At 38.0% G+C, this 23,117-nt stretch overlaps 1 protein-coding gene across 2 annotated transcripts; it reads left to right on the forward strand.

Moving 5' to 3' along the window:
- The first annotated feature begins 354 nt into the window (after positions 1-354).
- FMO3 (flavin containing monooxygenase 3) lies at positions 355-21,232 on the forward strand. 2 transcript variants are annotated; one of them, XM_012657793.1, is made up of 9 exons: positions 355-546; positions 1,491-1,628; positions 7,480-7,668; positions 10,486-10,648; positions 10,903-11,045; positions 13,281-13,480; positions 16,557-16,912; positions 18,815-18,887; positions 19,641-21,232. In XM_012657793.1, exons 2-9 carry the CDS (start codon positions 1,497-1,499, stop codon positions 19,981-19,983), a joined length of 1,599 nt encoding a protein of 532 aa, XP_012513247.1. In that variant the 5' UTR covers positions 355-546; positions 1,491-1,496; the 3' UTR covers positions 19,984-21,232. The 2 variants fall into 2 exon arrangements, with proteins under 2 accessions (XP_012513247.1, XP_012513248.1); XM_012657794.1 differs by lacking the exons at positions 355-546; positions 1,491-1,628 and adding an exon at positions 3,058-3,972.
- Positions 21,233-23,117: the final 1,885 nt, after the last annotated feature.

Below are 23,117 nucleotides of genomic sequence, written 5' to 3' on the forward strand. Positions count from 1 at the left end.
GCCACAGCACTCTAGCCCGGGCAACAGAGCAAGACTCTGTCTCAAAAAAAAAAAAAAAAAAAAAGAAAGAAAAGCCATCGTTGCTGGTGGGCTATCTCAATTAAATAGCTAATTCGCTAGTGTTTGGAGAACTACTAACAGGTATCCACAAAAGAAGTAGGAATGAGGAAAATAAGGTAAACTTTGAAATAACACATAATGAAATGGAGTAGAGAACTGCAAAATCACTTGGGAGAAACTACCTGATTCCCAGGGCCACAGGTCCAGGAGTGTGACCAGCAGATTGTGTGTACCAAAACCAACAGAAAAGCAGAAACTGAACAGCCACAGAGACTGGCCAGATTCCCCCCACCCCATGCCAATCACAGGGACTTGGTGTGAGCTCACCTATTAGAAGACCAAGAAATGACTACCTCTTTAAGAGCAGCTCTTCCCACTTTCCAATAATCCCCAAGAGTGTGGGCTCAGAAAGCATTTTCTCTTTCAAACTGCTCAGACAACTTGAACAAGACTTAGACATACAGAAGAAAGGAAGACAAAGATAAGGTAAAAACAGAAAAAAGTTGATATTATAAAGGGCTGAGAGGGAGGAGAGTGGGATGGTAAAAGAAGAAGGAACATGCTATAGTTTTGTACCAAATACAGAATGAGAATGACGTAAAATGCAGGCAGTTTCTTCATTTGTTCCTGAGAATCATGATTTTATCACTAAAGTCTATTTCTTTGCGTAAGTCTGTGATTTTTGTCTAAAAAGAAAAAAATACTGGGAGAAGTAGTAGTAGAGCCTAAAGATAGTGTCAGGAACAGGAAAAGGCTAGGAAATGTAATTTTCTTAGGAGGGAATGGAAATTAGGGGTAGAAGCTAATGGGAAGATGTTGTTTTTAGGTAAGGACTTGCCTTTTCTATGTAACTGAGAAGAATATTATTAGGGAAAGAAAGAGGGTGACTACATGGCATGCTGAAACATAGACACCCCCAGATCTTGTTCCTCATCAAATTTTGTGTCAGAGTAGAAAGAAGATAGAGATACATGTCTGTGTGTGCACATATACACATACATGTTTGTTTCTTCACTCACATGTCCATATATATGTGTATGTTTGGGTCGTTGGATGTGTGTATACACGTTTTAGTTGCGAATCTCCTTTTTTTTCTCCTGCTTACTCTCTTTGGTAGAGAAAAAAGGACAAAAGGCCAAAGGCAAGAAAGCTAAATATATATGCTGATCATTAGACTCTTAATTTTGGAGAGCTAGCTGAAAAAAGTGCTTCTTTTTTCAGAAAAAAAGATTCTCTTTAGAAATTTGAGAGAAGTGCAAAATGTAGGTAGAGTACTAAAAGAAATTCCATTTTTTTCTTGGGTGCAAAAGTGAAGTTTCTTGTTAAGCCAAAGGGGGAAACCAAAATAAACAAATAAATAGATAGATAGATAGATAGATATGTTTTCAGCCCCTCCTGTTGCTAGAATTGTTCTCTGGGCTTTTGCACAGGCGACCATGGGGAAGAGAGTGGCCATCATCGGAGCTGGTGTCAGTGGCTTGGCCTCCATCAGGAGCTGTCTGGAGGAGGGGCTGCAGCCTACCTGCTTTGAGAGGAGCGATGACATCGGGGGCCTGTGGAAGTTCTCAGTGAGTAGGGCATCATTGCCATAGATGGGGACGTGAGTTGGGAAGTGTACAGAAACATGCTGCTTGAGCACAGGCTTCCAAACCTGTCACCAGGGCAGTTATTGCCCCTGTTAGGGTTGGAATCCACAGGGTACAACACCAGGAGCAGGCGGGAAAGTCAGAAGTGACTTGGACAATGGGCTTCACAGCCCTCTGTGTACAGAATTCACCCATGACAAATCATTAACAAGAGCCACTTGGGCATAAAATCTTTGGCAAATAGTGATTAGGTTTATGCAATGAGTTACTCATTTAAAAATTCAATGGCTTTTTCCATTCTTTTGTTGAGGTTACCAAAGGTCTTCTTAGTGATTGAGCCACAGAGTTTAAAGTTTCTGGTGCTAACTATGGTTGTGTGAAACCACATAATTGACACAGCTGCCAAAGGAACCAAGAACAGAATATAGTGCTTCGTAGTTCTTCAGTTCCCTTTTGTTTCTGTGCACTCAGGGAAAGGACTCCATCCGCAAACACGCATATATGCACTCATTCAATCACTTCTCGTGTCGCCTGACAACGGCAGGTGTGGGGGCTTCCCTGTGCCCTCCACTCCATCAGTATCTCTAAACTTAGGAACACTGCCCGGCCAAGCCTGTCCCATCTGTCCTATTTTTCTTCTGATAAGCCCACTACTATATATGTAAATTAAGGAAGATCCTCTAAAAAGGGACACTTTTAAGCCACTATGTTGTTCTCAAATACAAAATCAGTATTATATTATACACCTCAATAAAATGGTTATATTTAATGAAACAGTATGTGTAAAGCTCATCAAATACTCTAAAGACATGAGATATTATTCTTATTAATATAGATATTTTGTGCACTGTAAAGAACTCTGGAAGCCACCTGGCATCTTGTACAATGTTGGGGAGCTCAGATTACGTTACTGGAATGGCTGCCAGGCTTCAAATTTGCATAGTGATGACTCTTATGTCTGTTTTATTGAGCACTTCCTAGCTGTCAAATGATTTTCCATTTGTTTCTAACTTTATAATAATCCTAGAAGCTGGGTATGGTTTTTTTTCTTTTACAAATTAATCTGAAGCTTAAAAAGAAAAGAAAAAAAGCACACGGCTGGTAAACGGTGGAGATAAGACCCCAATTCCAGATTGTCTTTCTCTCCAGCCTACATTCTTTATCCCTTTACAAATTGCTAGATGGCACTGCACCAAGTGGCCTCTTGGCTTGGCAACATTTTCTACACAGTGATCTTAATCCAAGCCTCATTTTCAAATTTACTTTGCAAAACTTTGGGAAACACAGCAAAAGACTTTGCTGCTTTTCTCATTGCTCAAGGAAGACTTTGAGCCTGGCATCATAGGTTGATAAAACTATTACTCAACTGCAAACATGTGCTACTCTTCGAGAAAATGAAAGGATAGCCCAGAGCATAGAAACTCAGGCCCAGAGGGCAGGGGCTTGAGCCACAAAGGATTATTCACAGGCCTTGAAACCTAATGGATTTGGTTCTGCTGGGCTTCAAAATTGCTTGGGATTGGTGATTCCTTTCTTTCTTCTTTTTTCTCCCTTCTGGAATGGGAATGTCACCCACGCTCTTCCCCCATTGTATTTTGGAAAAAGATAACTTGTTTTCTAGTTTCTCAGATCCACAGATGGAAAAGAACTTTGCCCCATGATGGTCCATGCCCACAATTTCACCCGTACCTTGTTTCGATGATGTGATTTGGGACTTATGAGCTGATAATATACCGATGAGAGTTAGAATTTGATTTCATGCTGCAATGGGTTGAGACTTTGAAATGTTGGGATGGGGTGGATGTATTTTACATGTGGGATGGGTGTGACTCTTTGGGGGCCAGAGGATGGAGTGTAGTAGGCTGAACAATGGAATAATGGCCAAAGATAGAGAATCCTAATTTCTGGAACCTGTAAATGTTACTTTATCAGGAAAAAGGACATTTGCAAATATAATTAAGTTAAAAATCTTGAGATAGAGAGATTTTCCTGTGTTATTGGGTGAGCCCCAAATGCCATGTGTCCTTCTAAAGAGGAAGCAGAGAGATTTAACACAGAAAGAAGAGAGAAGGTGATGTGATGACCTCAGGAGAAAGACATCTTGAGATGTTATGGTCTGACCTCAAAGCGGGATGAAGGAGCCACAATCCAAGGAATATAGGTGGCCTCTTGCCACTGAAAAAGCCAAGGAATGCTGGCATGCACCAAACGCTGAAAAAAGCAAGGAATGGAATCTCTTCTAGAGCCTCTGGAAATGAACATGGCCCTGCCAACTCCCTGTTTGCAGCCCAGTGATACTGATTTCCGTCTGCCGGCCTCCAGAACTGTGAGAGAAAAAATCCCTATTCTTTCTCTTTTTTTTTGAGACAGAGTCTCACTCTGTTGCTCAGGCTAGAGTGCCGTGGCGTCAGCCTAGCTCACAGCAACCTCAAACTCCTGGGCTCAAGCGATCCTTCTGCCTCAGCCTCCTGAGTAGCTGGGACTACAGGCATGCACCACCATGCCCCGCTAACTTTTTCTATATATTTTTAGTTGTCCAGCTAATTTCTCTCTATTTTTAGTAGAGACAGGGTCTCACTCTTGCTCAGGCTGGTCTCGAACTCCTGTGCTCAAACGATGCAGCCACCTTGGCCTCCCAGAGTGCTAGGATTACAGGTGTGAGCCACCACGCCCGGCCAATCCCTATTCTTTTAAGCCATCAAAGTTTGTGGTGATTTCTTACAGCAGCCACAATAAACTAATATCATTGGCTATTGAGAGTTTACCACTGTGAGGGGACTTATAGATTTCAAATGATGTCATGAACAGCAGTGTTTCTCAAACACCCTTAGGAGTCTGTGGCAATATACTAGTATTCACATTATGAGATTATGATATAAAATTGCGTTAATTTTGTATTTTCATTTCTAAAGTCAGCATTTTACATTCCCTTATGTTTTCTTTTAGAGGGATCCTAATCATTAGTCAAGTGTGAAAAACACTAAGAGTGCAGCTAGTTTATACTTTCGAAGCTGTTTCCTACAGCGCTTTCCTATGTCCTTCTAGTTCTGACTTCTAACTTTGATCAAGAGTCAGAATAACATATTTCTCCCTCTTTCTTTGATCACAGAGAAAATAAAATAATTTATGACTGGGCCACAGGTCTAGGTGAAATGTTTTTCTTTCTCAAGAGTTCCCCAAACAGTAAATCAGTAAATTTTTTGAATTTCAGCATGAGGTTTTCATGAATAGAAGCTTTTTTCTGAGCATACAACACTTTTTTAACTTCCTCTGCTTTTTTTCCTAGACTGTATATCAACGTGTTCTTTAATGTTTCCTCTCTCCTTATGCTGATTATCGTTTCTATCAAACTGCTCAACTCACCAAATGCTACAAATTCCTTTGCTTTCCCACCCTACAAACACACTAACAAGGCCAACAGAGCACATGACCAACAGAAAACTCATGCCCTAGATCAAGATCACACCGTTTTCTGAAATGAGCATGGCAACAACTTAATTAACTATTTGTTAATAGTTGCTTGTCTATAATCAGTCTGCAGCCACGTTGGCTTTTGACAGGATTGTAATATTACAATAATATACCAAAAATTCACATTCCGAAGGCCCTGACAACTTTGAGTTATATCAACCCTAATTAGAAATTCCTAGTGCTCAATGCTTCCATTATGAACTAGCAACTATACATAGAGATCTGCAATCTGAGCTTTCATCATGAAACTTCAGGCCAAAATTTAGACTTATTAATTTATTGTTTGAGAGCCCCTGAGAAAGAAAGTCATTTCACCTAAACCTGTGTCCAGTCATAATATACCTTGGTGGTTCAAGAGAGGTAAACTGAGGTTCCACGTTTTCCTATTCATGCTCCTACCAGTATTTTTTTTTTAACTTAATGCCTTTTACTCACTTCAACAGCTTGCTTTGCAGAGCTCACAGCTGTAACAAATGTGTTCTATGGTCACTCTTCCACAGTAACGCTATTTGTTGGTCATTAGCTTCTATTTGTTTAACTCGAGACTATTACTATCAACTTGGCTGCACTTCAGAGTTCCCTGAAGAGCTTTTAAAACTCCCAGCCAATCAGATCAAATTCTCTGAGGGGGGACCTAAGTCTCTGTTTCTTTTAAAGCTCCCCAGTTTATTCGAGTGTGTGGCTAAGATTGAGAACCACAACACAACGTCTCAGGCTTCTTATCGCTGATCATTCTTTCTTTAATGTTCTTTTTCTTTCTTCACCGTCACTTAATATCTCCTCTAAGGTTTTATTAGCATAGTTCTATAGCCTCTCAGAGTTAGTATAGCCAATTTCAGAGTTTTACATAGCTGAAAGTTAAATCTTTGTTAGCTACATAAATGCCCAAAAGGCATGCAATGCCTATAAATTCTAGGTGTTAGGTTCATAATAGTTAACACATTATTAATTTTTATTTCAAAATATTAAGGGGGTACAAATGTTTTATGTTATATGAGTTGCTTTTGTAATGCTTGAGTCCTGGCTATAGCTGTGCCCATCCCACAAATAGTGTTCATTGTACCCATTGGGTAGGTTTGTGCCCCTCCTTTCCTACCCCCTCCCCCATGCTTGATTTCCACTGAGTTTTACTTCCCTCTGTGCATATATGTGCTCATCAGTCAGTTTCAGTTTAATAGTGAGTATATGTGGTATTTGTATATCCATTCTTGAGATAGTTCACTTAGGATAATGGTCTCCAGTTCCATCTAGATGTTTGCAAAAGGTATTAATTCATCTTTTTTTAATGGTTGAGTAGTACTACATGGTATACATATACCACGTTTTATTAATCCACTCATAAATTGATGGGCTCTTGGGTTGATTCCACATCTTTGCAATTGTGAATTATGCTACAATAAACATTTGAGTGCACGCATCTTTTTGATGAAAAGCCTTCTTTTCCTTTATGCGGATACCCAATAGTGGGATTGCTGGATTGAATGGTAGGTTTACTTTTAGTTTTTTGAGGAATCTACAGCTGTTTTCCATAAGAGTTGTACTAATTATTTTATACAGTGTAGAAATTCTAAGCTTAATTTTTAGAAGATTAAGTTTTAAAATGCTCACATTTACAAATCTTTTAACAGCCATCTGCCATTGTTTTTATAAATTGACCATTAGATGCTCATGCTCATAAGTTGACACATTAAAATCACTGAAAGATAAATTTTGGAAAATATCTGGCTCCATATTTAATGGATCAAGGAAAAAAAGGATTCTACTTACATCTTCCTAAAAAAAAGTAATGATATTCAAAATTTGTTTCCCTTAGAAAAGATATTAAGAAATGTATATTCTTCTATATTCTAAGTTCCCTTGATTAGCATTAATTATTTAAGTAAAGTTAACTTATATGTCATATTTCTGAATTTACTTGTGGATAAGGCCAATTCAAATGAGTATACAGTTGGCCCTCTGCATTTACAGTGCCACATCTGAGGATTCAACCAATCACAGATAGAAAATACTTGGGAAAAAAACACAATAAAAAATAACAATACAATAAAAATAATACAAATGTTAGAAACAACACAACAACTACTTATTTAGCATTTATATTGCATTACTTATACTAATAAGTAACCTAGAGATGGTTTAAAGTATATAGGAGGATGTGCATAGGTTATATGCAAATTCTACAAGCCATTTTATATAAGAGACTTGAGCATCCCAGATACTGATGTCCACAGGGGCTCTGGAACCAATCCCCTGTGGATACTAAGGAATGACAGTAATTACTTGGGACTGGCCCTGAACATGATCAGTACCCTTTTTTTTTTTTTTTACCAATTCTCTTCCATTTGAAACTATACATTCACAGGACCATGCAGAAGAGGGCAGGGCTAGCATTTACAAATCGGTCTTTACCAACTCTTCCAAGGAGATGATGTGTTTCCCAGACTTCCCATATCCTGATGACTTTCCCAACTTTATGCACAACAGCAAGATCCAGGAATATATAATTGCATTTGCCAAAGAAAAGAACCTCCTGAAATACATACAATTTAAGGTAAGATGCTGTCAACAAATTAAATTTTGACATAATGATAAGGAAGTCCATGTCTATTATTGGATTTTCATTTGTGTCTTTTCACTATCCCTTTCTTATTTGTCAACATTTTTAACAGTGTGACCTCTCTAACTCTAGATTTAGAGAATAAATTAATATCTTCTTCTCAAGAATATGTGGGAAATTCATATAATTTGACCACAGAGAGTTCTTTGACTAAAATGCCACTAACTTAGAAATCAACAACAAAAAAAATGTGTACAATATCCATGAATTTGGAAATTAAAAATTATTTTTTTTCTAAATAACATATAAGTCAAAGAAGAAATTTCAATGAGGATTTAAAAGTATTTATAAATGATAATAATTTAGATTCTATATATTAATATCAATATTTGTAGGAAGCATAGAGAGCTATACTTTCATGACAATTTTAAACATAAATGCTTATATTAGAAAGTAAAAAAGACTTAAAAACTAGTAAGGTAAGGAAGTTTAAGAAATTAGTAAAAGAAAAGCAGAATAAACTGAAAGGACAGAGAATGAAGGAGATAATAAAAAGAAATTAATAAAATAGAAAATAAAGCATATTAATAAAATTGAAAATTTACTCTTTGATAAATTTATTTTTTGATAAATTTATTCTTTAATAAAATAAAAAACAGATGAATAGCTGGCAATTTAAGAAAAATATTAGCAAAGGCACAAATAAATAATATTGGAAATGAAAAGGTAGACAAAATAGATGCAGATGAAATACTATAAAAGTGTGTGCCAGATAATATTTTAAATTGGTTAAATTATTTAAATCTTTTTTTAAAAAAATTTACCAAAATTCACTCAAGAAGAGGTAGAAAGCCTGAATAGCCCTTTGATGATCTGTAGTTCCTTTGACTAGAAATTAAAAATCTTCCCATAAAGAAAATAAACAGTTCCATAGGTGAGTACTTTCAAATTTGCAATGAATAAATTATTTCAATATTTTATAAACTCTTTCAGAGACTAGAAAAGGAGGTGTGATTCCCAAACTCATTCTATGACATTATAACCTTGATATCAAAAGCAGATAGGATAATATGAAATAGGAAAATTACAAGCCAATCTCCTTCATGAAAATTCATGCAAAAATCCTTCCAAAACAAACCCAACAGAGTATTTAAAAAGATTAACTGTCTTTATTGAGTTGAGTTTGGCTGAAGGATATGAAAGTATTTTAATATTATGAAATATAAATCTATAATTTACTACAAAAAAACCTGTTACAGGCAGAAAATCATGTTTATTTAACAAATTCAGAAAAGCTATTAACTGAAATGTAATACTCCTTTGTGCTTGAAAGAAACAAAAAAGGAAAATTCTCACCAAACTAAGATTAGAAGGGAATTTTCTTGACTCATCAAAATATACACAAGCATTATGTTAAATTTGCCCTGTTCAAATGGTACCACTAGCCACAAAACTGAGATGTGCTGTACATATAAAATACAGACTGGATTTAATAATTTTGATTAAATATTAAAACATAAATATATCAGATAGAATTGGATTAAATTATACATTGTTTCACTTTTTAATTTGACTACTAGAAATTTTAAAATTACATGTGTTGCTCATATTATATTGCTATCGGACAATGCTGTGCTAAACAGTGAAAAGTTAGAAGCATTCCCCTTAAAGTCCAGAACAAAATAAAGATTCCTTATTATTGCTATTTATTTTCAATAATCTTAAGAAATTTAAGAAACAGTACCGTAAGTAAAGAAAAATAAAGGGAATGACAACTTGAAAAAAGGAAGACATCATTATTATAGATGATATGATTGCCTATCTACTAAATCCAAAAGAATCTATAAATTATTAGAACTAATAACAATAAAAAAAATTAGGCAAGGTGGTGGTATATAAGAACAATATATAAAAATCAATTACATTTCTGTAAACCAGCAACAAACAGAAATTAAAATCGAAAAAAGGTGTCATTTGCAATAGCATAACTAAATAATATCAGAGTTATTCTAAATAAATGATGTGCAAAATCCTATGGATTTATAAGTGCTGATTTTATTATTATCCTTCATAAGTATCAAAAATGTCACATGTGTGTTTAAACTCTCCAATATGTATGAAATACTACATAATAAAATTTTTAAGAACAATTAATATCAAATAGAGGTCTCTTTCCAATATGACCAGAAGAAATTAAGATTTTTTTAAAGGGGAAGCACACTAGCAGGCAGCCATTTAGCTGCAAATAAATGTTTATTGGTAATCTAGTCAAGAGCTTCTCAGTGTGTCATCCAAGTAGCATCAACATCACCCGGGAGTGTGTTAGAAACAAGTTTTCATGCTCTGCCTCTGACCTACTAAACTAAAACATCTGGGAATGTGATCCAGGAATCTGTATTTTAAAAAGCTTTCTAGGTGGTTCTTATACACACTAAAGTTTGAGAAAAATGTACATCCTGAATATAGAAGATATCTTTTAACACAACAATACTATTAAAAAAAGAAATAGCTAGAGAGGTGCGACGAAGTGGTTGTTACAAAAATTATTGGTCGCCAAATTACTTACTATATATGGTGTACACCTCTTGTACGCTACAATTAAATTCACTGTCATATCTCCTAGAGATGTCACTCTTGTACTGCAGAAAATACTGCTCATTCACAAAAAACCCTGCAGGGATGTGTGTGTGTGTGTGTGTGTGTGTGTGTGTGTGTGTGTGCATAATTTAGTGTTTTGATTTATTCTGAGGGAATTTGAAATTCATAATATGTACCTTCACAAAAGGAGGTTTCTTTCTATATTTCGTTTAGACATTTGTGTCCAGTATAAAGAAGTGTCCTGATTTCTCTATTACCGGCCAATGGGCTATTACCACTGAAAAAGACGGCAAAAAAGAATCAGCTATCTTTGATGCTGTGATGGTTTGTTCTGGACATCATGTGTACCCCAACATACCAGAAGAGTCCTTTCCAGGTAAGGCTGAAATGCTGAAATTCAAACTGCCATCTATACATCTGGCAAAAGTGAATATCTTGATAATGTTATTTTTTTCCTCAAAGTACAAACAGGTTAAATTTAAATACACGTCTTCTAAATCTAATGTACTTGGAGTGTAAAAATGCCATATTATTGTGAGTATATCAACTCACAAGATCACTTCTGTGAAAGTGGTTTGGTTTTTTTAATGGAAATCAGAATGATTCCTATGCTTCCCATTTTTCACTCAGGACTAAAACATTTTAAAGGCAAATGCCTCCACAGCAGGGACTATAAGGAACCGGGGGTATTCAAGGGAAAGCGAGTCCTGGTGATCGGCCTGGGGAATTCGGGCTGTGACATTGCCACGGAACTCAGCCACACAGCTCAACAGGTACCACCTCCCCGTTACTCGGGGCACTATCATTAAAGAGACAGAAACAGTTATTATCATTTGAAAAGTGTGATATGAAATGGGGTGGGCGGAGGGTATCTGATGTGAAAACTAAGTGCTGTTTCGTGTAGCTGAGCTTCCCTAGGCAACAGGTAAGGTTTTAAATCACTTAATAGGCAAAGGCAGAACATTGGCAAGGAGTGATGTTGTCATACAACAATATCAAGACATATGGTGCCTAATGTGTCTGATCAATACCTCTAAAACCAGAGCAGATTCAGAGTTAAGGTTAAGACTCTGAGACTCTTAGGCAAGTCCTTCATTCCCTTGAATTTCAGGTTTCTCTATGGTACAACAGATAAAAATTGAACCTACTTTTTGGGCTTGTTAGAGACTCAAGGATTGGAACATGATTTAAGCAATGTAGACTAATTCATTTATTCATTCATGCATACATTCATTCCATGGCTATTTATTGAGGGCCTGCTATGTACCAGGCACTGGCTTGGGTGCTAGAGAGAGAGTGGTGAATGGAACAGACATGATTCCTGCTCTGGAACTAGAACCGCCACTGGGATGAAAGATAAACAAATGATTCAGGCACTAAATGCTATGATTCCAGACCTGGAGTCCTCACAAAGGAAGTAAACTGAACCAGTCCTTGGATAAAGGATAAATATAGATCATATGATTGAAGAGGTGACAGAGACTATTCTTGGAAGGGAAAATGGTATGAGCAAAGGTATGAGGACAGGAATGAGCACTGCATGTTTGACTATTGTAGATTCATCTTGCTGGAATGGAGTTTCTTAATATTAACAATTCATATGATGCAGTATGGTACTCAAATATCTTCATATACATGAGCTCCTCTGATTGTGGGAAGAAAGTAGTAGAGTTTTATTATGACCATTTTACAGAAAAGATAACTGAGGACCAGAAATGTCAATTGTCTTCTTGAAAGTCATAGAGGAAATTAATATTTGAGCTGCTAAAGTGTTAGAAGACTAAAAGCTAAGCCTTCTGATTCCAAGGAATAGAGAAGCTACAGGAATTAAGATAGGAAAGAAAGATTGGAGTCAGGGTATGTCATATATTTTAAGGACTTGAATGACAGGCTGAAAAATTTGGATTTCTCCATAAATAAAGGTAAATCATTTCCATTTCTCAAACTGAAGAAAGATATAATGAAACCATAGTTTTAAGAAATTTGTACTTGTGTATATGATTATTTGTGTATGTGAAAAACTAGAGGGAAGAAAGATCAATTTTAGAGACTCAACTTAATTGATCTTTCAATCTCTTATTTGTCTAGCTTCTCTTATAATAAATGCCTTGAAATGACATTTTGTGTAAAAATTACCTTTAAAAAAGAGAAAGAAAGTTTGAAAAACTGCATTCTTAGAGATTAACAAACCAGAATGGGAAGGAAAGGAAACTGACATTTACAGCACTCATCCTATATGCCGGGTAATGTCAGCCGTGTTGCGTAGGTTATCACATTGATTTAATTCTCACAGATTTGATGAGGTGAGTTCTGATTCTATTTTAGGAATGAGAAAAAGAGATTAGAGAAATTAAATTTTTCCCCTAGTCACATCATTAGTAAATAGGAGCACCAGGATTTTAGCCTATGGTTTTCTGATTCCAAATTTCTTGCTTTCTTGCTGGCACGCATTTTAGTTCCAAATGCCTATTTTGAGATCACAATTGCTTGTTTGTAGACAGCAATAGTCGGATAAGCACTAGGGTAAATGTGACTAGAATTTAGTTATTGGTCACCCATGCCAGAGTAGATTTGATGAACATATAAAAATTTCCCTACAACAGTACGACAGGGTGGCTGACCCTGAATGTAGATCAGAATCAGGAAATTTATTTGGGAGTGTTTTCAGGATCAATACCTCTGCAGGAAGGGAAGTAAGCTTCCCTTTACCTTACTCTGAAGCTGGGTGATCTTCGGCATTGTCCGAAATTGGGATGAGGGATGGGCCTTTGTATGTCTGCATCAACAAGTCACTAGAGCAGGAAGCTCAGACAGTGTAAGACCTTGGGTGAGGACCCTCTCTTAAGCCAAAACAACTCCCAAAGGAAGCTGACAGCTGAGGGGTGGCTTCTGGCACCACTCTCAATAGCTGGGGCAATACATCCATTCCCAAGGGGGATGTGGGGAGTATATCACAATGTCTGCTACAAACGGTCACTATGTTCACGGTTGAACTGGTGTTTCGTAAGGTCATCATCAGCTCCAGAAGTGGCTCCTGGGTGATGAGCCGGGTCTGGGACGATGGCTATCCTTGGGACATGATGATTGTCACTCGATTCGAAACCTTGCTCAGGAACAACTTACCGACAGCCATCTCGAACTGGTGGTACGTGAAGCAGATGAATGCAAGATTCAAGCACGAGAACTATGGCTTGATGCCTTTAAACGGGTAATGCAGAGTTGCATGTGATATGCCTGCTGGCTTTTGCTTCTGTGTCAACAACCTTCAATGTGTGTTGTAACCCCAAAACAAATCAAAACATCAGTGGAGTAATTACAGTTCACATATCAAAGGATGAAAAATCAGGAGTGATTTCCTATTTTGCAATCCTCCTTACTGGGTTTACTCAGCTGGAACATTGTGTAATATCTCAGGAATTAGTCCCTAGAATAATGATAATCATACTTAACATGTTTGAAGCACTTAATACATGTCAGAGCCTTAGCAAGGCTTTCAAAGGCTCTAATATATGTTATCTCATTTTATCCGCACTATAACCGTGAAGAGGGCTCTATTAGTATCCCCTGTTTAGGGATGAGAAAACTGAGAGTCAGTGTAGTTAATAACATTACTGCAGTCCCACTGCTGGGTAACAGAAGCACCATTCAAAACAAAGCCCGATCTGCTGATTCCAGAGCCCCTCCCTCTTAGCCACTTGCCCTATTGCCTTCGCTTAATGGCAAAGTTAAGTTAAACAAGGCAAGAGAACCTTCTCTGTCCTATACTCTCATCACCCACCCCCGAATGTAGCCCTCCCACTGGGCACATGCATGCCACAATGATTCCACCTTTGCTCTCCTTCTCACCTTCTCCTATAACATCCTCCAAGCCAGTAGTATACATGGAAGAAAAAAAAACCCAAGTTATAAACTCTTAACATCAAGTTGAATTCATTAACTCAAGAAATATTTAAAAGCATTTATCATGTGCCAATTCCTGTGTTAAGCCCTGTGGATACAGCACTGAACAAAACAGGCAAAAATCCCTGTCCTCATGGAGCCCATGCTCTAAGCGGTGGGAAACAGACAAGGAACAATTAGCAGAAGATCACACGGCGATGTGTGCTGTGGAGAAGACAAAGCAGGCAAGGGTGATGGCAGATGCCATCAGGACAGTTCCCAGTAGAGTCCTCAGAGTAGGTCTCAGGAGGAAGGAGAGCTATGAGGATCTCTCGGGGAGGAGATTCCAGACAGAGGACACAGCCAGGTCACTGCCTTTTTGGGGTATGGCTGGCATGTTCCACAAACAGCAAGGGGCTTCTCTTCCTCGAGAAAAGAGGATGAGGAGAGAGTACCAGGAGGTGGAAACCAAAAAAATAAAAATAGTCAGGTGATGCTGGGCCTTATAGACTATCGTGAGGACTCTGGCTTTTACTCTGACAGCAACGAGAGGCCATGGCAGGCATCTGAGCAAAGCAGAGACAAGACCTAAGTTAACATGGAAGAGGTCACTCTGGCCGCTGTGCTATCATGCAATGTAGAGGAGTAGGGCAAGGAAGTAAAAGGACCAGTTAAGAAGCTATTGTCCAAAACCCAGGTGGGAGAGGATGATGTCCTGAACTAGGATTGTTAGAGCGAGTGGTCAGAGCAGGCAGATTCTGGAGAGAGCTTGAGGGTAGACCCAAACAGGATTTTGTTAGACTGATAAAGGATGTGAGAACAAGAAAGGGATCAAGGATGTCTTCAAGACTAAGTTGAGCAAGGATGGAGGTGACATTTACTGAGATGTGGAAGACTGCAGGAGAAGCAGAAGTCTCGCTTTAGACATATTAAAGTTCAAATGCCCGTTAGACATTCAGGTAGACGAATGTTCAGCGGCAGTGGGAAACACAAGTTGGGGGAGGTTCACAGCGTAAGTTAAAATGTTGGGATCGTTAGAAAATAGGTAGTTCTTAAAGAAAAAAAACTAGATGACATCTCCTGAAGAATGAGTATAGGTGGAGGAGACAAAAGGTCTGGGTGCTGAGTCTTGCGGTATGCCATTGTTCAGAGGACAGGAGGTCAGCAGGAGTTAGAGAAAGGATAGCCAGGTAGGTAGGAAAAGAACCAAGAGAGAGTGATGACCTGCAAGCAAAATGGGTTTTAAGAAGGAGGAAGCCATCAACTGTGTTAAACGCTACTAATAATTTGAGTAAAATGAGAAATGAGAGTGCACCGCTGATCTGACACACTGTTCTGACAGCCTTGACAAGAACGGGTTCAATGTGGGGGTGGGGTTGAAAACTTGATGGCGGCGAGTTCAAAATAAATGGCAGGTAATAAGCACAGTGAAGACCAGGCTCTTTCCAACCAGGATTCCAACCAAGCTCGTTCATTGTCTGGCTCAGTTTCTCCCCCAGCGGAATCTGCCTGTGGCTTTCTCTCACGGCGTCCACAGCCATACAAGAACAATGCCCTTCCCCTCAACTTTACTCACGTTCACCCCTGGGTTCAGATTGATCCTCACTATTTAGAAATATTACTGAATAAAAACTAGTCAAACGCTCTCTCTTTTCAGACTTGCAGCGGCCAAAGCTTCCAACTGCGCCCCTCACCTCATTTCCTGGCCTTGTTTAAATTCCCAGGTGCTCCCTCCCTCACCTGCCGTGAGCCTTTGTCTGCACAGGGCTCATAGCTCACCCCTCTGCAGAGGCGGGCTGCAGCTCTCCCACCTTTGACTTTCTTCCTCCTATTTGATCTTTCTTTACACTGCAATGACCAGCTTGGAGTATCCTGTATTAGGAACGGACGCTAACGCTTTGAGTAGTATGCATGTGTGACCAACTATGCAAAATTCTTCATATTCTTTAGATGTCCTGGGGACCTTGTGAGGTAGGTACAAATGTTATTGTCATTCCAGATGAGAAACATGAGGCACCAAAAATTTAAGAAACCTTAATCTTATCAAGGTTCATAGTTAATAAGTAGCCAAGAAAAAATTCAAATACCCAGGTACTCGGACTTTAGGATTTTTCCTGAAATAAGCTTTAACAGGGGACTGAGCATGGGTGTTTATTCTGGATTTGGAAAGAGCTCCATAGAAGAGGACAGAGAGATCACAGAGACTAGAGACAGGGCCAGCGAATGGCAACTTCTCTTACTTTACAATGATGCTTGACATCAGTTTTGTTCTTCAACCTTACTGGCACTACTCCATGGCACAGAAAAATAGCTTGGGTAGTTTTCTCTTTCTTTATCCATTTGCATGTGGACCAATAAAGAAAAGGGAAATAGAGTTCTAGTGATTGTCTCTATTTTCCATACAGAACCCTGAGGAAAGAGCCTGTGTTTAATGATGACCTCCCAGTTCGCATCCTGTGTGGCACCGTGTCCATTAAGCCTAACGTGAAGGAGTTCACGGAGACCTCAGCCATTTTTGAGGATGGGACCAAGTTTGAGGCCATTGACTGTGTCATTTTTGCAACAGGCTATGATAGTGCCTACCCCTTCCTTGATGATTCCATCATCAAAAGCAGAAACAATGAGGTCACCTTGTTTAAAGGCATCTTCCCTCCTCTGCTAGAGAAGTCAACCATGGCAGTAATTGGCCTTGTCCAGTCCCTTGGGGCAGCCATCCCCACAGCTGACCTCCAAGCCCGCTGGGCAGCACAAGTAATAAAAGGTAAGTAGAAGAAGAGGCTCATCGATGGGGAAGATGAATGCCGGTGAGAATAACTTTGGGTCTTCGTGAAAATAATTATCTTAATTACAAGGATACCATACAATTTTGAGAATCTAGAAATCTATATTCGTTGTTGCTATATTTTATAAGCAATTGAAAGTATATTATATAGGATTATATATGCAATAGTACCGGATATTATTAGAAGAGTCTTTTGTGACTTATAACTCCTTATAGCTGATAATTACCCAAGATCATTTATTAGACTTGAGAACACCAGAGCTATTTGTCTTAAGTGCATGACAATTTTATAAAATTTTGACTTCAAGATGCAGTCAAATTTCATTGCTTGAAAGAGTAATAAGAAAAGATGTTTCCAAGCCAATATCCAGCCAATTTTACATATCCACAGTCGTGGAAAATGTGAGTGCTAGAAAAGCATTGGTATTTCTGCTACTATTTTCTTTTCTGCCATTTGTTAGATAAGGACAAGCAATGGATCCTTAGAGACAGAAAGTCTCTAGCTATGCTAGATGGTCAGTCTGTAAGTTTAAGAATACTGAGTTCCTATATTTTAAAGAGAAAAGGAAAAAACAAACTTGTCTGGTCTGGCAAGGAAGGCAGCAGCATCCTCCAGCAGTAGGCGCTAGGATCAGATTCACACTAAGGAGTGAATACAATTATGGGCAGATGCTGATCATAAGACCAAGTATCCAGGAAGGTGATGGCATGAACTTCCACTCAGGCTTTCACTTGGGGTTCATGTCCAGAAAGTCTGGCATTAAAGGAAGGGTGGGACACTTACTCTCGGTGAGGACAAGAATTGTAACTTGGGCTCTGAAGAAAGGAAATAAAGCAATTGTTAGGGAATTGATATACAAGGCAGAGGCTCAGTCTTAGGGGAAGTGGGAGACAAGGGAAACAACCTGATTGTGGAGAACCAGAATACCAGGACAGAGGGGCTAGTTACAAGCAACCCAGTGGCAGTAGCTGGTGGGCTATCGAACTCAGTCTCTTTTTTCTCAGTCTCTTCTCATGCCCAAGATCAAGACAGGTTTCAAGGTCTAGAACCAGGCCGTATCTACAACAGCTGTTCAAGTGACCCTCCCTATAAAGATTGCAGGAATGGGAAATTAAGCAAGTCTTTGTAGGTCGCAAATAATCCTATCTTGGCTGGAAATTCTAATCTCATTCAAGGTGATTCCAGGATTGCCGAAGAAATCATCCTAAATTTAAAGTATCTCTGGGCGCAAAAGCAAATTTTGGTCTGAGTTTCAGAGAACTCTGTAAACCTGTATAAGCCTGAAATGCTGGGGCAACTCCAACTCCGATCTTGTCTCTGGGGCACTCTTGTGTCCTTGGTGACTTGTGGACAGTCCATATCCTCAGTTACATTCCAGAACTGTTGACTCTCCAGAGAAAGATTTGGGGCTTCAATAAATTCTACATCTTATCTGCTGGAAATACCCTTTTCTGGCCAAAGCAGGATTATATCCTATGAAGTTACTTTTTCCCTTAAATCTTGATAAATTGACATTGATTTACCTCTGTTTCACTATAGTTTACTAGATAACATTCTTAAAATAAAATTGAAAGATTAGAATATAATCCATGAAACTGATTTTAAACATCTGGTAACCAGTTTGAGAGCAAAGATACAATGATATTCAAGCAATGGTTTTTAATTATGGTGACAAGTATCAGCTCTGAGAAGACTAAGAATGAATTGTATGTCTCTCAGAATGATTGCCTATTCATCGACTCATGATTTTATTTTGCTGGACAGTAACAAAAAATGGAAATATTAATGTGATTCATAATTCATTATTAAAAAGGGAGCATTGCAGGCTGGTCCTATGATAGACTCACTTAACTATAATCATGTTTTTCCCTCTTTTTCAGGAACTTGTACTTTGCCTTCTGAGAAAGATATGATGAATGATATTGATGAGAAAATGGGGAAAAAGCTCAAATGGTAAGAGCACCTATTATAATGGCGGTCTAGGATTTCCATGGTAAAGTCAGAATTTGGGAATGCTTGGAACTGTTTTAATCTTTAATGATCCTGAACGAAGCCATTAGGATGGCAGCTATGAACTACATTCTCCATTCAACAAATAATTAAAGACCTACTTTGCACCTGACACTGTATTAAATCCTCTTAAGTGCAAGTGAACAGTAGGACTGAGAATCTACATTATACAGTTTTAGACCTCCAGGGCTCTTGCAAATATATTACAGAAAGGAGGCCCAGAAAGGATTAGAAACCAAAGGAGTTTGGGAGCACATGGATGTGGACTTCTATTCTCTAGCCCATAAATCCTCCACGATGTAGAGGATACATCAAACAGATGCCTGTAATGAAGATGACTCCGCAAAATGAGAATGAATCTGGAGAACTGGGCTCTCCATTCCTAGTTCTGTCACTAATTAGCTCAGTGGCTGTGAACTAGTAACTTCACTTGGGCAAGAGACCGTTTATCCATTTGTAAATGGGGATTAAAATAGCTTTCTCAGCTGCCTTGCAGTGTTGAGGAATTTTCAAATGAGACCAATATGAAAATTCTTTGAAAAAACTACAAAGCACAGGATAAGGGGGCACTATTCTCCTTACTTTCAGAAGACACTGACATTGATTCCCACTGGTAAAACATGTGAGGCTTTTCCCTGTTCTTGTTTCTACATAGACTTTGGACATTCACAGCGATGTTTTCTGTCCCACCTCTAGGTTTGGCAACAGCGAGACCATACAGACGGATTATATTGCTTACATGGATGAACTCGCCTCCTTCATTGGAGCAAAGCCCAACATGCCGTGGCTGTTTCTCACAGATCCCAAATTGGCTGTGGAAGTTTTCTTCGGCCCTTGTAGCCCCTACCAATTTAGGCTGGTGGGCCCAGGCAAGTGGCCCGGAGCCAGAAATGCCATCCTGACCCAGTGGGACCGGGCTCTGAAACCCATGAAGACACGAGTTGTTGGGAGTCTTCAGAAGCCTTGCTTGTTTTTCCGCTGGCTGAAGCTCCTTGCTGTTCCTATTCTGTTAATTGCCATTTTCCTTGTATCGCTGTAATCATCACTCCCTCTAACCATCGTTCCCTCTAATCATCATTTCTGAAAGTTATTGACAGTACCCAGGTGGAAACTTTGCTATTTAAAAATTAAGATTTTCACACCACCTACACCTTTTAAATAAGCCCATTTAGGAATCATGTCATGATCTAAAAAGTGTATTAATCATATCTCCTTAGGCTCCACTAACACTTCATAATCAGAACTATGTTCTTTATGTCTAACTTAAATTATCTCCTGAAACATTTTGACATAATTTCTTTTCTCCTTTAGAAAATGTTTGAAATATGTATTTCAAATCTAAATGAAGAGCAAATTAAGCCAAATAATCATAATATGATATTCCCAAGCTACCTCTACAAACCATTTGCAGGGTAAAGGGGAGAGTTTGGCTACTGTATTTCATTTCTGTTTGTGCGGCATGCTCCAGGCAAGACCTCCTCTTCCCTGGCCAAGAAACATAGCACCCGGACCTGGTGTATTTTGAAAGTTAACACAAAGGAACTCAATTTATTTATACTGTCAATCAGGAAACAAATTTTCCAACATTTAAAAGTAAAAAAAAAAAATAACAACAATAACAATATTATACCAAACATAACGTTTTAGCTGAAGGGAAGTCTTTTTAAAAATTAAATATTCAGCCAAAACTGTGACCAAAGTCTAACGCTACACTTACAGGTTGAACTTCTGGGTACCAGAATGAATCTAAAATTTTATTCTAAAAATGAACATTATTACCTTTTATTATTAAAATTTGATTATTGTAAGTTTTAAATTTTGACATTATAGAGAGATAAAACTATCTGTCAGCATCATCAGTCATCAGAGGGCTTCACCAGTTGTTAGGCTACATATTTCTTATTACACCTTCACTTCCAACTTAGGTCTGTGGAGCAAATATACATATTGAGAGAAGGATGTCGCACTTTTATGTAATGCTTTCTTCTTTTCTATTGTTATTCTACTTATATTTTTATCTTGGACGCTGAAATTTATCATGGGTGTTGTACACAATTTAAACTTTTTCTTTTCCTAATTACGTACGGTAGCAAAGTAACATTCTTCTTTTAAGGTCTTCTTACCAGCTGTGAAATATTCCCAGATATTGCCAAATGAAATAAAAATTCTCTTAAAAACCTGTGGTATAAATGCAATCAAGTAACTAAAAATTATAATAAATACAGCCCATAAGGTTTGTTTCCTTTAATGTTATAAATACTAGTAGACAAATAAAATTGAAGAGTAAATTGCCATAATCCAATTTCTATTATTCTTTTTTGTATGGTGCTATGGTTTGAATATTTGTCCTCTCCAAAATTCATGTTGAATCTCTATCCACAGAGGTTATACTAATTTGCAGTCCCACCAACAATGTATAAGCGTTCCTTTCTGTCTGCATCCACACCAGAATCGTTTCAAAAGAAGATAGACAAATAGCCAATAAACATATGAAAAAATGTTCAGCATCACTAATCATCAGGGAAATGCAAATTAAAACCACAATGAGATATCACATATCACCTCACCCCTGTTAGAATGGCTTTTATTAACACATTTTAATATACACTTTTATATATTCTTAATATATATTCACTTGAATAAAACTCTTCAATATGTTCCTTTTAAAGTCATTTTTATTCAGTAAAATAAATAGTATTGTTCCTTACTTAATTTCAAATTGTGATATATTCATTATACAAAATGATACCTCCACTGACATTTGGATAATGCAATGTAAATTTACTTTTATAGCTCCCAAGTATTACAAAGCCTTTTATCAAGGAGATTAGTATCAAAATCAACATATTATAACAAATTATATCAATAATAAATATTAATTAATATTAAACTAATTACATATGTGTTTTCTTAAGTAACTCCTTTTAATATCAAATCTATTGTTCTTGAAAATGTGGTTTAAAATAGGCCAGGTGAGACGCCGGGTTTATAAACACAACTGGGGGATTTGAAAGACAAAGTCAGATTCTCAAAAACAATCATTTTTGTTACAGATATCCCAACCAATGTGCAACGAACTGAACGTTTTTATCCCTTCAAAATTCACATGTTGAAGCCCTAATCCTAGTGTGATAGTAGTTGCAGGTGGGAGTCTTTGAGAGGTGAGGGTGGAAATTCTCATGAACAGGATTAGAGTCCTTATAACACAAGGCCAGAGAACTGGCTAGCTCTCTTTCTGCCACGTAAGGACCCAGCAAGAAGAGGGCTGGCTCCAAGCCAGGAAGGGGTCCCTCACCAATAACTCAACCCTGCTGGCACCTGATTTCAGACTTCCAGCCTCCAGAACTGTAAGAAATACATATTTGTTGTTAAGCCACCCCATTTGTACTGTTTTGTTACAGCAGCCCAAACTGACTAACACACAAGGATATTACTTATTTTAAAGCTATGTTAGGGTGAATAGTCAACTAATGGCAAAAAAAAAAAAAAAATGTTACAAAGCCACAGGTTAATCTACTCACTGAGAAAGCCTAGAGGTACATGATTGCTCTGGTTAACTATTACCAATATGTCTATACAGGTAACAAACATTACCTTGTATTTGTAGGACACAACATTATTCTCCAAGTGTTTTCATACTTATTTTATCATCCTCTTTTTGTGAATAGCAGCAAGATTACCAGAATATTTTCTATGCCTGTATTACAGATGAAGACATAAAGAAGCAGTGGTAGAACCAGGGAACTTACAATTCCTTGGCAGAGTACTGACTAACCTTATGATAAGACATAGGAGGGAAGCACTTATAATGTAGGTGTTCTCTATTGACAGCTCCCTTGGGTTAAGATAACGCCATTTAAGAAAGGAGATCCTGACCACTCCTTCTGATTCTAAGATGGTACTTACACTGCTCAAACCTTTTCCTGCAGACTTTCATACCTACTATATTTACAACTTCTCTTCATAGACTTGGTTACCAGATTTAACTATGGATGAAGCCCTGAAAATGAAGAGCTTTCTAAACTGAAAACATAAGTTGGTCAGGATAATTGCCCATCTCTGATTGCCAAAAGGATTAAGTTGTAACAACATGCCCCATGTGGAAATGTAAATTCCTCCTCTTTGCTGTGTAACTGGGTAGGTATCTAACAAGTGGGGATTTCCATCCTGTCT

Source organism: Propithecus coquereli, unplaced genomic scaffold (assembly GCF_000956105.1).
Source record: "Propithecus coquereli isolate 6110/MARCELLA unplaced genomic scaffold, Pcoq_1.0 Scaffold56, whole genome shotgun sequence".
Classification (NCBI taxonomy): domain Eukaryota; kingdom Metazoa; phylum Chordata; class Mammalia; order Primates; family Indriidae; genus Propithecus; species Propithecus coquereli.

Excerpts from the sequence above, each read along its gene's own strand:
- FMO3 (XM_012657793.1), top strand. The coding sequence starts at position 1,497 with ATGGGGAAGAGAGTGGCCATCATCGGAGCTGGTGTCAGTGGCTTGGCC. Across the intron at positions 1,629-7,479 it reads GGGGCCTGTGGAAGTTCTCA|GACCATGCAGAAGAGGGCAG; the intron begins GTGAGTAGGGCA and ends ATACATTCACAG. Across the intron at positions 16,913-18,814 it reads GGCAGCACAAGTAATAAAAG|GAACTTGTACTTTGCCTTCT; the intron begins GTAAGTAGAAGA and ends CCTCTTTTTCAG.